Here is a 16,795-nt window from a genome sequence, read left to right as displayed (position 1 = left end):
ATTAAAGAAAGATGTATAATTGTGACTCATACAATGTATTGTTGTGTATTTCTCCAAATATCCGTCTGTGACACTGATGACTGCTTCTGTGCTGCAGGGACACTGATGTGCTCATATATATATATTTTAGCCACATGAAATCCCAGCTGGGAATTGATAAATCTGAGAGCTGCAGAGTCTGATGAAGGCTCCAGAAGAGGAAGAGCGGCGTCAGACGTGCTGTGCTTTGGTGTTGTGTTTGTTGCGTGTGTTTCGTCCGTCCGAGCGGCTGATGTGTATCGCTCCCTGCAGCAGCGCTGTGTGTCGGGTCCCTGATGTGTGGTGGTAGTAGTGACCTATGACCTCGCTGTACGCCGGCGGAGCGGCGCTGATGAGCGGACTGTCGAACACGGTGCGGTTGGGCGGCGCTCGGACTGACTCTCGGTTGAGCTCCAGCTGTTGCTCGGGGTCCCGCAGCTGAAGGGAACACAAACCCTGATACGGAGGAGGCTCCTCTCCGTCCGACAGAGAGATGGTGGGCGGCAGGTCGATGATGGCGTGAGGGAGGTACGGGAACGTGGGCTGGAAGCGGGACAGACGCTCACGCTGAAGATACGACGACACACGGTCCGGAGCGTAACCCTGCGGGAGACAGAGACAGATCCTGAGCAGCAGCACTTGGTTTACTGATGAGAGAACGGAGGAAGATTTGTTATTGATGAAATAAATCATACCTCACTCATGACATTAGAAGAGCTGGGAGCGTCCGAGGACCACAGGCTGCCCTCCTGTGAACAACAGAGAGAAACACATTACACATCATTCAGGACACACCAAGACACCCGTCACTTTAAGATTGAGTTGAGTTCGTTTTCTCTCTTTCTGCTCACATAATACTAGGATTTCAGCTCAATTCAGTGTGTGATGTTCACTGAGATTCACTGATCATTTGATTACTTTAGATCCTTATATTTATATAAGGATGTGAAATACACATGTGATATCGTTTATATACATGGATGTCGTACAGTTAGTCTAGAAGAGAGTCTGAAAGCATAATTTCTCAGCATTAATGTGATCACCTCTCACAATCCTGATTCAGTTATGATAACACGATGAATCACGATGTGTTTGATCATACTGCAGCGTGTCAGTGTGTGAGGAAGATGATCTCAGTGTCAGGATTTCTTTAGTGAGTCTCTGGAGCAGCTGGAAGTTACAGTTCAGCTGCTAAATTATCTAGATTCATACACACACAAACATGAGCAAAAATCTGAATTATGGGATGATTAATCACTCACACACACACACACACACACACACACACACACACACACACACACACACACACACACACACACACAAGCCTCGTGAGTCAATGATAATATGATCAAGCTGAATCTTAAATTAGAACAGTTTCTCCACCGTGATGCAACGCCTGGAGTGAGACAGACATCAGTGTGTGTGAAAGAAGCCGTTGGAGTGTGTGTGTGTGTGTGTATCATATCAGGACACAGCTCTGTATAATGTCATGGGTATGACACAGGTATTACAAGGAGAGGGTGACTTATGAGAACATAACCCATGTCCCCATTTTTCAAAACACTTATAAATCATACAGAATGAGTTTTTTTGAGAAAGTAAAAATGCAGAAAGTTTCCTGTGAGGGTTAGGGTTAGGTGTAGGGTTGGTGAAGGGCCATAGAATATACAGTTTCTACAGAATAAAAACCATTACACCTATGGGATGAACACACTTTACACAAAAACAAACGTGTGTGTGTGTGTTAGTGTGTGTGTGTGTGTGTATTAGTGTGTGTGTGTGTGTGTGTGTGTGTGTTAGTGTGTGTGTGTGTGTCTTACCGTCGGCAGGGGCAGGTGTCGTCTGCGCACTCGTCCGTGTCGAGAGATGAGAGACTGCGCAGACAGTCTGTAGTGATTGAGCAGACACGTGATCACCAGCACCATCATCATCATCACCACCACGATCACCAGGATCTGAACAAACTCCAGCTGGGCTGCACACACACACACACACACACACACAGACGTTCTGTTAATCTCACTAAATGTCAAGCTAATAATGGCATTCTTAACATACTGTATTTTTCAGACTATAAGTCACACCTAAGTAGTATAAGTCGCATCAGTCCAAAAATGCGTCATGATGAGGAAAAAAACTTAAGTTACACTGGACTATAAGTCGCATGATCTTTTTAAAACCAAAAACCAAGTGAAAACATTACCGTCTCCAGCCGCGAGAGGGTGCTCTATGTGTTCAGAGAGAGGCTACAGGAGCAGTGAGCAGCATAGAGCGCCCTCTCGTGGCTGGAGACGGTAATGTTTGCTCTTGGTTCATTTCTCTCGGTTCATGTCAAATTAATTTTGATAAATAAGTCGCACCTGACCAGTGTTGTGCCTGAACGCGTTCATTGAAGGATAGTTCATGAACTTGTTCATATTTTGGGCGAACGTGAACTGAACATGCTGTATTAATGCCTGATGAACGTTACTGTCACCTCGTTCATTCTGGTGTCTGTGAACAGCACGCTCTCTCAGGTTAACTTTGTTCAATAGGGCGCCAGATTTCTATAGAGCCTTCCAGACGAAAAACCGTCTAAAACACACCGTAAACGGGTCTTAATATGTAGCGGAAAAACACCCAATCTGGCAACACCAGCCACCAGTGTCACACCACCGTCCGCCGCATGCGCGACGCGTCATCAACAAAAACAGCATTGAGGCGACAGCAGCATGTAGCAAGAAGGCGTATGATCATTTAAAATAATTTTACGATGTTTATGACAAGGTCGGTGAGAATGGGAGACAAAGCATTAAAGCAACAAGGGGAAGTGCTTTCCCCTCAATGCTAATGTACACCCTGGTTGGAAAAGGATTCAAAATTAGATATGAAGATGAAATCTGACGCATAGCTTCATTGTTAAAACTGATAAAATAATTGCTGTCTGTGATTCTATATGGGCTGTGGCAATAATTTTGAAAAATATTAGCTTGCAGCAACATATGGAAAAAAATAACTATGAACTAGTTAATTTTTGGAACTGTGTGAACTTATAGTGTACTTAGTTCAAAATTTTGTAATTTGAACTATGAACTGAACTAGTTCATTTTAAATTTGTGAACTGAACTTTGAACTAGTTCATGTAGAAAGTGATCTTTCCCAGCACTGCACCTGACTATAAGTCGCAGGAGCAGCCAAGCTATGAAAAAAAGTGTGACTTATAGTCCAGAAAATACGGTAAGTGAAAACTTGAGTAAACATGAAAATACTGCTCAGAAAAGAACAAATATGATTCAAATAAACTAAAATAAATAAATAAAATAAGATTCAAAGTTAAAGGTTTAAAAAAAAAAACACTTGTTCCAATAGCAGACCAAACTTTAAATAATTCATGAACAATTAATACTAAACATCATGTGGAAGGGAAACATCTACAGAAACACTTTAATACTCTGCTCACCAAGGCTGCATTTATTTAATAATAAAAAAATAGTGATATATTATTAGAATTGTAAAACATCAGTTTTCTGTGTGAATCTGTGTTAAAGTGTAATGTATTTCTGTGATGCTCCGCTGTATTTTCAGCATCATTCCTCCAGTCTTCAGTGTCACATGATCTTCAGAAATCAGAATAATATGATGATTTACTGCTCGAGAAACATTTCTGATTATTATCAGTGTTGAACACAGTTTAATATTGTTCTGGAAACCATGATACATTAATTTATTTCAGGAAAGCTCAGAAGAACAGCATTTATTTGAAACAGAAATCTACTGTAAGATTATAAATGTCCTCAGTCACTTTTGATTGATTTAATGCATCCTTGATTAATAAAGTATTAATTTCTTTAAAAGATTAAAAATCTTACGGAGCCCAAACTTTTGCATGCTAGATATTTGTGTAGTTTAGTCAGCATCACATTCAATCTTAAAAGATGTTCAGACACAGAAAGCTGATCTCAATTGTACCATCAAGAACAAAGTGAATGAACTCAAACAAAGAAGTCAAACCCAGTATCCAGAAAAACACACAGCAGCTTCATTACCACACTATCAACTTTTAACGCCATGCCAGCATCAAAGCTATTTTCATGGCAATCTCAGAATAAATGACACAAGATCTACAATAAACAAAAAGTCATAAAAGATGCATTTCAGATCTACACGAGACCACAGTTCTAGAAAACACTCCGGTGATAGATTTTTCAATAAATCCTCTAGACACTATACAGAGAGGTCAGACTCACCGCTGCAGCGCGTCTGAACACACAGATGCGAACCGTCCAGCGCATGGAGCTGCATGATGCACATCCACATCCACCAGAGACTAACTAACACTGAAGCCCCTGCGTTCCCACACACCCCGGGGCAGATGGGCCCGAGCGCCGACCGTCTAGACTCAATTGTCTGAGCGAGTCAGTTTTGAATATGAAAACAAAAAGAGTGCGAGACAGCTGATGGTGCGAGGATGTGAAGTGAGCCACAAACACACATACATAATGACTGACTGTGCCCACACACACACACACACACACACACACACAGACCAGATCACTCACTGCTAAAACATCTTATCTATCTACTACTGCATCATCATTCTCATCAAACAGATACATTTATATCTCTTTCAAAACTTGTGCCAACTCTGCTACGTTCAAAATGACTGGCAACATTTAAATGTTTTGCATCAGTCACTTCTTACAGAACAATAATAATAACAACAATATTTAAATATATTAGCATCCACGCCAACACACAATAATGTTATGTTTATTCTAATATTGCTATTAAAGTCATACTTTTTTGTGTAAATTATCAAATATAAATGTTAAATATACACCAAAAAAATGCACTAAATCTAAAATTTAAAAAAGTTGCTTTGGCAACTCACTTAAGTTTAAATTGAAATTGACTAAAGCTAAGATAAATTTACTAACTGTAAACAGATTAAAACTAAGAAACTCGGGAAACCTTAATGCTATATTTACAATAATAAAAATAAAAAATTATTAACTAAATGTTCATTCGAATAACTTATGAAATCGATGATAGTATGCAAATAAATAATACTAAAATAAAAAGTGTCAAAGTATTTAGCATTCATTGGCTGGGAAAAAAAAAGTTATTCTAACAATATTGTTTCTTGTGTGGTTATGATTCTAATGTTATGACAAATATTTTTCATCACTGATGTGTTGTGTTATGAGCTCTGGCTACGGTTCTGGTGTTTCATACTTTTAACAGAATCAATAAAACAACAACAAAAGCAGCAGTCGTTTGAGTCGATGAGGCAGTAACACACACACTACGACGTCTATTCAAAGAGCCAACATGAGCAGCTGATGACGGCAAACACACACACACACACACACTCAGAGATCAGACGCAGGGGTCATGAGGGGTCAAGAGAGGTCAAAGCTCCGCCCATCCCCCGGCTTTTTCTCACGGGTTATTCCCGGTCACCGTCGAGACAGACAGAGAGTGTGTGTGTGTTTGTGTGTGTGTGTGTTTAGCTGCAGTTTGGGAACAAATCTGACCTCAGAAATGAGTTTAAATATGAACAAACCTCCCTTTAGGAATATTCAAGGCTGTCTTTAACTGGAAAAATGGATTTATATACCAAAAAATAACTCCCTCAAGCATATACTATATCAAATATATATAAAGATCTAAAATATAGAAAGATCCTCCAGCACATTCATATATTATCCAATTAATATTGGGTAACACTTAACAATAAGCTGCCATTAGTTAAAATGAGTTCATGTATTAACTAACATGATCAAACAATCAACATCTTTGCTAACATTAGCTAGTTCATAGTGCATTAACTATTGTTAACTTGTGATTTTAATAATGGATTAGTTAATGCTAAATTAACATTAGTTAAGAAGAATAAATGAAGGAGCTCATGCTTAGTTCATTTTAACTAATGAACCGTATTGTAAAGTGTTACAATATGATCAATATGTTATTCTGTGGTAAATAGAAATCATTTTATGATAAAACAACAGAAGTCTATATTATGTGCTCATTTACATGGACAGATAAACTTGTGTGTGTGTGTGTGTGTGTGAGAGAGAGGTCACATGGTGACACAATTTGCTTGCAAATTTCCATAGAAGTGACAGAGACAGAGAGAGAGAGAGAGAGAGAGAAAGAGAGAGAGAGAGAGAGAGAGAGAGAGAGAGAGAGAGAGAGAGAGAGAGAGACGACTGTGGGAAACACTCAGGGTGTCTGACTGCAGACGGACATCATAAACCATACAGCCGCTCTCCTCATGAAGACTGCTTAGAGAGAGGCTTAGAAACACTAGATCAGGTGACATTACAGTGAATCAAGCCCATCTACAGGACATTAAATTAATAGTTCAGCCAAAAATGATCATTCACTGTAAATATCCTCACTCTCAGTTCATCTGAGATCAGGATGAGTTTGTGTCTTCATCAGGTTTGTAGAAATGTAGCACTGCATCAGTGTCTCATCAGTGGATGTGAATGGGTGCCGTCAGAATGAGAGTCTGATAAAAACATCCCAATAATCCACAGCACTCCAGTCCATCAGTGAACATCTGGAGAAGACAAAACCTGAAACACATCCAGCATTAAGATGATTTTAACTCAAACACATAGAGTCTATAATCCAGAATAACACTTCCTCCAGTGAAAAAGTGTTCTGGTCTGAATCAGGAGAGAAATCTGCACAGATCAAGCAGCGTTTAAACAGATCTAAACTAATCTGTGAGAGACGACAGCAGATGCTCTTTTCACTGGAGGAAGTGTTATTCTGGATTATAGACTCTATGTGTTTGAGTTAAAATCATCTTAATGCTGGATGTGTTTCAGGTTTTGTCTTCTCCAGATGTTCACTGATGGACTGGAGTGCTGTGGATTATTGGGATGTTTTTATCAGACTCTCATTCTGACGGCACCCATTCACTGCAGAGCATCCATTGATGAGACACTGATGCAGCGCTGCATTTCTACAAACCTGATGAAGAAACAAACTAAATCAAATGTTGTTTTTTGGGCAAACTATTGCTTTAATATTCTAGACTGGAACACGGTTCCTCATAATCTGTGAGATCAGCCTTCGTCAATCATCAGATTCTGGCCAAAGCGTCCCTGTTGTTGCATATGTTCAGTGTTTGAGACTCATTCAGACTAGTCTCAGGACTTCAGCAGGTTTGTGTCGGCACAGCACTGGTGAAGGTTCAGACGAGCGTGTCTGGATAAGCAGACGTGTGTTTAGCTGACGTGTGTGTTTGGTCTGGCGGCGCAGGTGGGCCTCGAAGAATCCGTCTGAACATGTTGTGTGTGTTTGTGTAACGCCGTTCAAACAGGCCGAGGGCGAAACATGCGGTAAACAATGCAAACTATGCTTTAATGAGAGGAGAGAGGGAGAGACTGACGGTTGGACTCATTCTGAAAAACACAAAGTGAATCGGAGGATTCAGACGTCATTCTCCAGCGAGGTCGGGCTGAGAACAATTACACCAGCAGCAATCAAAAACACATCCATCATGATATTTATTTGATGTTTGTTTAACAGAGACAATGCAGAATAACATGACAGATGCAGGCTTCTAGCCAGTGGATAAATTACAAACCCAGTCCCTGGTTAGGCTTTTAAAATACAATTAAAAATGACATAAAGAATGTGAAATAAGTACAGTAAACGTAACAAAAAAGTAAGGCTGTGTACAACCATCAATGTTTTAGTTTAAACCATTTTTAATGATTCTCAAACTCCTCTAGTTTTAGTCTGGATTGAGCAGAGGTTTGTGTTGGGGCCGATGCCAGGTGCACCTTCCTGCCCCGAGGGCAAAATAACATTCCACCTCTGGATAAACTCCAGCCTGTGCTTCATCGCTCCGGAATGATTCACAACGTTCATCAGAGAACAAACCTGAGACCGAAAACTGCACTCTAAAGAATTACTTTTTCAAGAACACTAGAGCGCATTTTACACAAAAACACTATTTCAGTTTCCAAAATACGATTAAATGCTGTGTTGTGTGTGTCCTGCTTCCTCCAGAGAAGCCGTCATACATGACACTTAAAGACACTATTAATGTCATGTGACTGCGACCAACCCGTCTGTGTTCTCAGACAAAACAAGCTGATGGATATACACACACACACACACACACACAGAGAGAGAGCAGTGCAAACACTTCCCAGACTTGTTTCTCAGACAGACACAGCTGATATAGAGCAAAGGTCCCGCTGCACACTACTGAGGGAAGGGGACAGACAGACACTCAGAATAACACTCAGGAAGTCAACACTGTGTTATTTAGTTTCTAAAACTTTTAGTTAACAATTCATGCAAAACATTCAAGCTAGAAAAAATAAATCTTTGTAAACAGTAAAACTGTAAACACTAAAATAATAAAATAATAATGGAAAGATCATGAAAAAATAAACAATTATAATATTATCATGTATATTAGCAATTAATATTGTAATTATTATTTAAAAAATTATTACGCTATTATATTTTACATTAAATATGTGGTATATATAACAGAACTTGGCAAAATTATATTAGGATTTTTTACATTATAATTATATCATAAGTAATAAAGAAATAGGCTACTGTGTTTTTTTTTTTTTTTAAGATTACAAGAAAAATACACAGAGACAACAGACAATGAAACGAATATACCAGGATATGGGCTTCGGTGCTTCAGTAACACACGAGGATCATGGGAAGAGAAGTCTCTCTCTCTCACACACACACACAGACCTTTATTTCACAGGCTGGTCCTTCCTCTGACCTCTGACCCCTGCAGCACAGACGGCTCTACAGCTGCAGCGTCTCATATGCTAAATGCTCATTTACATACATCTGAATTAAACTAAGACAGCAATTAAACTCAGATGAGACTGTGAGACTGAAGTGACCTCCAAAACACACACACACACACACACACACACACGACATGAAATAACCTTCATTAACTGGTTCACGAGACAAAAAACTAAAACAAAACAATCATCTAATACACACAGAAACTCAAAGGTCTTCACTACAAACTACTAAAATAAAAGTTGTGTATGATTAAATCATAATACAAGTCATGATAGAAACTAATTAATTTAAAAAAAAATTTTTTTTTTTTTATTTATAATACATTTTTATTATTTGAGAAAAACAAGGTACAATGTTTTGTTTTAAAAACTAAATTGTTCTATTTATTTACATTTTTATATCAACAAAATCACAAATATAAATAAAAACATTACAATATATTGCATTATATTATGAATACATGCATAAAGAAATGTAATACTGTACCCAAAAAAAGAGTTTGTGCAATGTTTCAACATGTCATTAATACACAAGGATATAATATCATAATAATATAAAACAATATATCATTTTAATAGATTAAGAATTATATTGTTTAAGCTTTAAGATTTTAGTTGCTTTTGAATAATATTTAAATAACCCAGCCACATTTTTATAACTGAAGTTTTAACAATTTTTTTAAATAAAAAGAAAATAGAAATAATAAAATATTTAACTTTGATTTATTTATTTGCTGAATATTTTGGGGGAAAGGGGCAGATTGAGTCTGTTCTCTGTCTCGTTCTAATGACTGTCTGACCGATGACAAAAGTTCCAGATATAAGAGAATTCCCATGATTCAACACACACACACGGTCATAACCAGAGCTGCTCAGAGAGACACAGAGAGCATGCTGGGAAAGCGGACGCAGACGTGACATAACAAATGACTAATGAAATCAAGTGTGTGTGTGTGTGTGTGTGTGTGTGTCTCTATATTCCCACACACCCCATCTGCTATTTACGGCTCCAGACACTGAAGCGTCTGTGTGAGTCTCACTGAACACAAAAGAAGCTTCCACCAAACCAAACCAAACCAGCATCAGATGAAGAACACCAGCACATGATCTCTGGGTAAACTGAGCTAACTGCACTCTTCCAGGCGTCCAGACTAGCTTCACTTCATCATTAACTCACACACAGCAACTCTCAATGGAAACTAAAAGAGCCAGAAGCTGATAACAGAGTGTGACAGAAACACAATCAATCAATGACCTAATGAAAGAGTGTCTACTGTACTTACTGTACACACACACCCAACAGAGATCATCAGCACATCACTGGCTCCCTCACTGCTAACACCTGGATTTTGGGCAGAAGATGAGCAGCACTCGCTCAACACACGGACAGATGAACAGACAGGATCTCATCTCTCTCAGTGTACAGGGACGAGAGAGGACAGGGAGAAACCATAAGGGACTGGGAACGGAAGTAAAACCGGTTTCACCGCTTCTCCTGATCTTCTGTAACCAGACCCTGATCCAAACCACACACGGTCCAGACGTGTAGCTGCGTGTGACCGATACTGAGAGAGATAACGGAGCACAAGCCTGCGGTCACAGACAAAACACTGAGCTGCGCCTGAGATGACACACACACACACACACACACACACACCACATCAACCTCGAGTCCTCACGGACAGAACAAGGGAGTACAACACAGGAAAGCTCATATACTGTGAACTATACAGGGAACCCACTCATGACATATTACTATAATATCAGAGGTTAAATTATATTCAACCGATACTTTGTTTTTATCAGAAGCTCTTCACGATTATTAGACAGAAGATGCTCCATTAATAATGTCTGATGAAGGGAAAACCACAAATCTGGCAACCCTCAACCTGCTTTAACTGAGATGCTTTTTACATGAGATTCACAGAAAAGTGAAGTCTCTTCTGCTCACCAAGATAAAAATAAATAAATAGAGTAAAATCTGTGAAATATTATTACAATTTAAAACAGTGTTTTCTATTTGAATATATATCGTTTTATACCATACTAGATTCTGATTGGCTGACAGGTATGTATTAAAACCGTTTAAATACACAGGTCATTTTAATCACGTTTTATATTAATGTGCTGCTTTAATTGATGTACACAAGCCTATACAATATAGTCATCTTATATTTTCACTGCACCAAGTAACTCAACTATTCCAAACTTTTGAGTGGCAGTGTTTCTGTTCCTCTGAAGTCATAAGATGAGGTTTGTGAGGAACTCTCTAGAACACACTGTTGGTGAACGGGACAGCTGTTTCCTGTTCCTGTGCTGTGAAGAGCAGAACACGGCCGATCGCTGCAGATGTGTTTGTATCAGAGACACAGACGCGTCACGAGGTCAAGGACGGATAATTTGCTGAGCGTCGACCCAAAGCAAAGACATGATGTCAAACCCCAAATCAACAGAGTCACCAAACTCTGAGACAAACCACTGGAACTCAGTTAGCGCATGATTATTAACCCAAACCTGTGCTGTCAAACGATTAATCACACCCAAAATAGACCTTTCATATATGTGTGCATACTGTGGGTATTATGGATATATAAATACACACATGCATTATATATTCTGAAAATATTTACATGCATATATGTATATTATAAATATATTTAATACATAAAAATAACATCTTTGTCTTAGATATATATACACATGCATGATAAAATAATAAAAACAGCAATGAATATTAATATTATAATTTTACAGTTGTGACATAAAAATTACTATATTATTTTTCTTAAATACTTATTTTATTTTTTCATTTTACAGTGAAATGTTAATATAAGTCATTTTATATTTAATAGTAATAAAAATAATAAAAGGATAATTATCACAATTATAGCCATATTGATAAATAATCACATAATTATGGACAAATTTGCAGCCATACAAACAAGCAAAGCAAATGTGTGATTTAAAGATATTTTAAATAGCAATCACAATTTTTATCAGAAAAACGAATAATCGCATGTGAAATTTAATTATTAAAGGTTTAATTTAATTTCTCTCAGAGATCTTCATGACTTCTGTTCGTCTTCAAAACACAAAGTATGATATTTTTGATGAAACCTAAAGTGCTTGAAAGTCTTTGAAAGAGAACTTAAACTGGAGTAACCGCTTCAAAATGACTTTTAATTTACACCTTCATTCACCCATGAGGTTACAGAACTTCAATTTTTGGATGAACTTTCCATTTAATTTCATATACCTGTACAAACAGATGCTGCTCTCTAGATTCGTCATTATCAGGAACAACTGAAGACTGTAAGAAAGTTCCAGTGAAATGAGGTTAGAGAGCAGAGAGACATTTTTGTGTGGTGTGTCTTCAGCTGATCTGTGTCTGCACAATCCAAACGATCTCATTATAATGAACAAACTGTTTACATGTTGGGTTGCCAGATCTGCCCACAATGTCTAGCAGCTCCCGGTAAACCCTAGAGAGTCACAGACACAAAGGATCAGAGGAAACCGCTAGCTGTAATATCCTGTCAGGAGGAAAAAACAAGCTTCTTCCCCGAAGGGACAGTCTGGTCCGGCCTCCGTCCCAAACACAGCAGCGCTTCAGACCAAGAGTGTTTCTGGTAAGAGAGGAGTGGTCTGTGTCACGCTCACACTCATCCTGACACACACTTATCTCACAGACGGAGAAGAAAATGCAACACCAGACCAAAAATGTCCTCAAATCAAAAGAAAGAAATAACAAATTGATATGGTGCATAAATCCTATGATGCCCTTTTACTGTAAAAAAAATGTATACAAAAAATAAAATAAATAAATATATATATATATATATATATATATATATATATATATATATATATATATATATATATATAGTAGAAATCAGTAGTTGTGCAACCCCTAATATAAATTAAATATATGAATCAGTATATATTAAAGAAAGAACAACAAATACATGATGCAGTTAAAATCAAACATAAAAAAATGTATTAAAAAAATTAATGACACTGAGATTAATTTTAGTTTGCAATTAGATTCAGTCCTATCAAATATTGTGAAATGCAAGTGTTAAAGGGATAATTCACTTAAAAATGGAAATGTCGTACAAATCTATAAGACTTTTGCTCATCTTCAAAAATACAATGAAGATGAAAACATGAAAAGAATAGACTGAAAGTCAACTTAAACCGGGGGAAATGCTTCAAAAGATTCATAAAGACAGAATATTTAACTTAGATTTGTATTCACACGAGGGTAAGTGATTGATCACAGAATGTTTAACTTCTGAATGAACTATTTCTTTAATCTGATGTACTTGCTATAGTTAGATGATGATATATTTGCATCGTTGACTATCAATAAAGAAATAAAAGGTACAAAGGTTAAATGTGTCCAAACGTAATGTAATCTTAATGAATCTAAAACGGGATTCTTTTTTTTTGCATGCAACATGTCTGCTTTTGTATTTTGGCATTTCACATGTCTTTATTGAACTCTTCATGTTCACAGACGCCAGGAGAGATTGAGTGATAGTCATATCTGACCGAAGCTGACACACGTCTATCACTCAATCTCTCCTGGCTTCAGCGATCATGAATACAGACGTGAATCTGTGGATCATGAATTCACTTTCTGTTTCAGCTTGTGATGAAAAGAGCCGAGCACTTGAAGTCTGTTCCTTGAGTTGACTTGTGTAGAACTTGATTAGAACCCTCAAATCTGTTTAAAGCATTTCTGTGAGCAGAAACAAACAGCCTTCCATCCCACAAAACAAGAAAGAAGGAGCAGCTCTGAGCTAAACTGTCTAAAGTGTCCAGGGTTTGGCTTTGTTTTCATACTTGAGGAAGGTAATGACTGAAAAGTAGTTTGACCAATAGCGTGCAGGCATTCTACACAATCGACCAATCGTATGAGGAGGCGGGATCTACAGAAAACAATTAAAGTGATGCAAACACAAAAATAAGCCAAAACCAATTTAGAAATAATAAAAAAGAGGTTGTACCAGTCAAAAGTTTTTAAACGGTAAGATTTTTTGTTTTTTTCAAGAAGTCTCTTCTGCTCATCAAACCTGCATTTATTTGATCCAAAAAATTTATATATATATATATAAATATAATCAAAACTAGCTGTTCAAATCCTCGACTGGAGAAACAAGAAGTCCCGAGGAGTTCACGTGCTTCAGAACAAACTCAATTAAACCGCTGACACACTTGATAAACTGGACATTTTCGGGAGTGTTGCTTTCATTTCCAGAGAAGATCATCAGGTCAGGCATATGACTGAGAGTCTGTCTAGACAAACAAGGGCAAGACAACGTCTGAAAACAGAGATAGAGAGGTTTTCAAGGAGCTGCGATTGCAAGGAACATTATTTATGACAAAGCAAAGACTGCACAGCAAGTTCTTTTCCCATGACAGCCAGTTCTTGCTGATATCACCTTGTTATTTGTTCAGCTTTTCCTTTACAAAAGATTATTTGCAAACTGCAGACAGATTTTGCAAGACGGTTAATCAGAGAGAATTCCACGAATGAGCGAGTCTGCTGGACAACACGGGCAGCTGTCTGAACAATACATGAGTCACCGCAAACCAAGCATTAGTCGGGTAACTCCCAGCGGAGGATTTCAGAGCAGACAGAACGTCACACACACATCCGTCTGATGCACAGACCGGCCCGAGGACATCACAGCGCTCCAGAACCACATGCTTAAGAAAACCTGAAATAATGTTATCATGTGCATATCACTGAGAGGAAACTGAAAACACCAGTTCCCATTATAAACACATTACAAACCAACTTTAAAGCATTTAAAAATGGTTTTCCGAGATGTGTTTAGGGATATATTCCATCAGGATTTATGGGTTTTAACAAGCCACCAGAAGCTGACCAGTAAAAACCCATAGCAGTTTCTATTAAAACCAATGCACGTCCCATTATAACCAAATTCGGTGATGGTTTCAATTGTCTTGAGACTTTCAATTAAAACCAAGGGATGGTTCATTTAAAAATGAACATTTTATCACCATTTACTGACACTCTTGTTGTTCCAAACCTTAAGAATGACCTTCTTCTGTTAAAGATGTTTTGAAGAATGAACCAAACAGTTACTGATAGTTTTATAATAACAGGAGAAACTAGTCAATGGGGAACAGAAACTGGGTGTTCTTCAAAATAGCTTTCGCGTTTAACAGATCATTTTAAAAGATGACACGATTCTTATTTTTGGGTGTACTGTTCCTTTAACTCGCTCTTATTCCGTTTTAAACAGAAATGTGACCCTTGAGTCATAAGGGTCAGTTTTTTTGAAGTTGAGATTTATGGATCATCTGAAAGCTGAATAAATAAGCTTTGTTAGGATGGGACAATATTTGAGATCCGAGGATGCAAAAAAAATCTAAATATTGAGAAAATCATCTTTAAAGTTGTTCAAATTAAGTTCTTAGCAATGCATATTACTAATCAAAAATGAAGTTTTGATATATTTACTGTAGGAAATGTACAACATATCTTCGTAGATGAACTTTACAGTTAACATCCTAATGATTTTTTTTTAATAAAATAAAAAATGTATAATTTTGACTCATACAGTGTTATTCTGCGCGCTAATGATCGAGTCTCTGTCACTGACCGCTTCACCTACTGACCGGATCCTTACACGACCTAAACTAGTCCGCGTCAAACTTTCTCAGGAGTTTATCCAATACATCACCCAACAAATAACTAGTCTAAATAGCCCAAAAAAGACAACAACATAAATATATCGAGGGGGCTGTATATACAAACGTCCGTTAAAAAAAATAACCGCGAAAGGCGATTCAAATCAGCGCCGCGACTCGAATCGTTTAACGTTAGTGAAGAACGTCAAAGAGAAAACGCTCCGGTACTCACTGATCGCCATGCTCTGGAATGAAGTGGATCTCTTGCAGTTACAGGTACAGGAGACATTGGTGTGGGTGTCGGTGGTTCCGTTCATCAGACCCATGAAGCTGAACTTTGAGGAGATCTCGCGGAAAACGGACGGACGCGATCGCTTCACGGCGCGCTGTCGAATAAAAACATTGACGCAGGCGTTTCCTCTTTCCCTCAGCGACGCTTCTTTCTTCCAGCAGCGGCTTTCCTTTGGCCTCCGTCCCCCCACCCCCGTCCCGCTGTCTGGCCGCTGTGCTCCAGTATTCCCGGTGTTATTCCCAAACGGTTTGTACTACTTTCCAGCCGTCTGCGGCGCGCACCTCATTCAAGTGCAAGTTGGCTGGGAACCGGCGGGGGGCGGGGGTTAGCGCGAGGGGCGGGGCTTCGAGTCAGACAGAATGACGTCACTGCCAGACTTGGCCCTCTCACAGAGTGCATGAGCCAAAGTCATTTTCATTTCAAAAACATGCTTGGAAACTGTTATCTTTTCTTCCCACAAATAAATTCTTTGGAATAATTCATGTGGTTTAATCCGTGGAAAGTTTATTGTTATTGATAACTGGTATGACAGAGGTTTTGTTTTGGATTTATTTAAAGACCGATTTAAAGCCAGCTCTGTTCTCAGAAGTTTGTCTACAAGCTATGTGCATTTATTTAAAACATACTTTTGATTTAATGAGAGGGAAACAATTTTGCCCAAACTTTTATTGAATGGAGTTTGTCTTCTTGAAAAATAATATTTAACATTTGATATATAAAGTGAGTTTTATATTATTCAGTATATACATTCCCTCTTTTGACAGCATTCACCGGAAGAAATCATGGTTTGCCTGAAATATTTTGCAACCAATGAACTTCCAAATTGCTTATTTTTTATCTGTCTAATTTATGTGTATTCTGAGTAAAAAAATTCAAGTTGAGGAAGAAACTTTACTTCATTTATTCTGTCATTGCAATCAGGTTAAATCTCTTTGGGAGAACGTATATATATATATATATATATATATATATATATATATATATATATATATATATATATATATATATATATATATGTTTT

The 16,795-nt window shown here is 37.9% G+C and overlaps 1 protein-coding gene across 1 annotated transcript; it reads right to left on the bottom strand.

The window, feature by feature from the left end:
• pmepa1 (prostate transmembrane protein, androgen induced 1) lies at positions 1-16,173 on the bottom strand. The gene is made up of 5 exons (XM_026255868.1): positions 16,165-16,173; positions 15,715-16,027; positions 1,842-1,996; positions 714-767; positions 1-621 (listed from the first exon to the last, which is right to left on the bottom strand). The coding sequence occupies exons 1-5, from the start codon at positions 16,171-16,173 to the stop codon at positions 211-213; spliced, it is 942 nt and encodes a 313-aa protein (XP_026111653.1). The 3' UTR covers positions 1-210.
• Positions 16,174-16,795: the final 622 nt, after the last annotated feature.

Source organism: Carassius auratus, chromosome 6 (genome assembly GCF_003368295.1).
Source record: "Carassius auratus strain Wakin chromosome 6, ASM336829v1, whole genome shotgun sequence".
NCBI classification, from domain to species: Eukaryota; Metazoa; Chordata; class Actinopteri; order Cypriniformes; family Cyprinidae; genus Carassius; species Carassius auratus.
Note: the sequence above shows the minus strand (reverse complement) of the source record. Positions and strands in the feature narration are given on the sequence as shown.

What these genes read in the sequence shown, in the direction of transcription:
- pmepa1 (XM_026255868.1), bottom strand. An exon ending in ATTCCAGAGCATGGCGATCA is followed by an intron (nt 1,997 to 15,714) that starts GTGAGTACCGGA and finishes GTGTGTGTGCAG; the next exon opens with CCCAGCTGGAGTTTGTTCAG. An exon ending in GACACCTGCCCCTGCCGACG is followed by an intron (nt 768 to 1,841) that starts GTAAGACACACA and finishes TGTTGTTCACAG; the next exon opens with GAGGGCAGCCTGTGGTCCTC.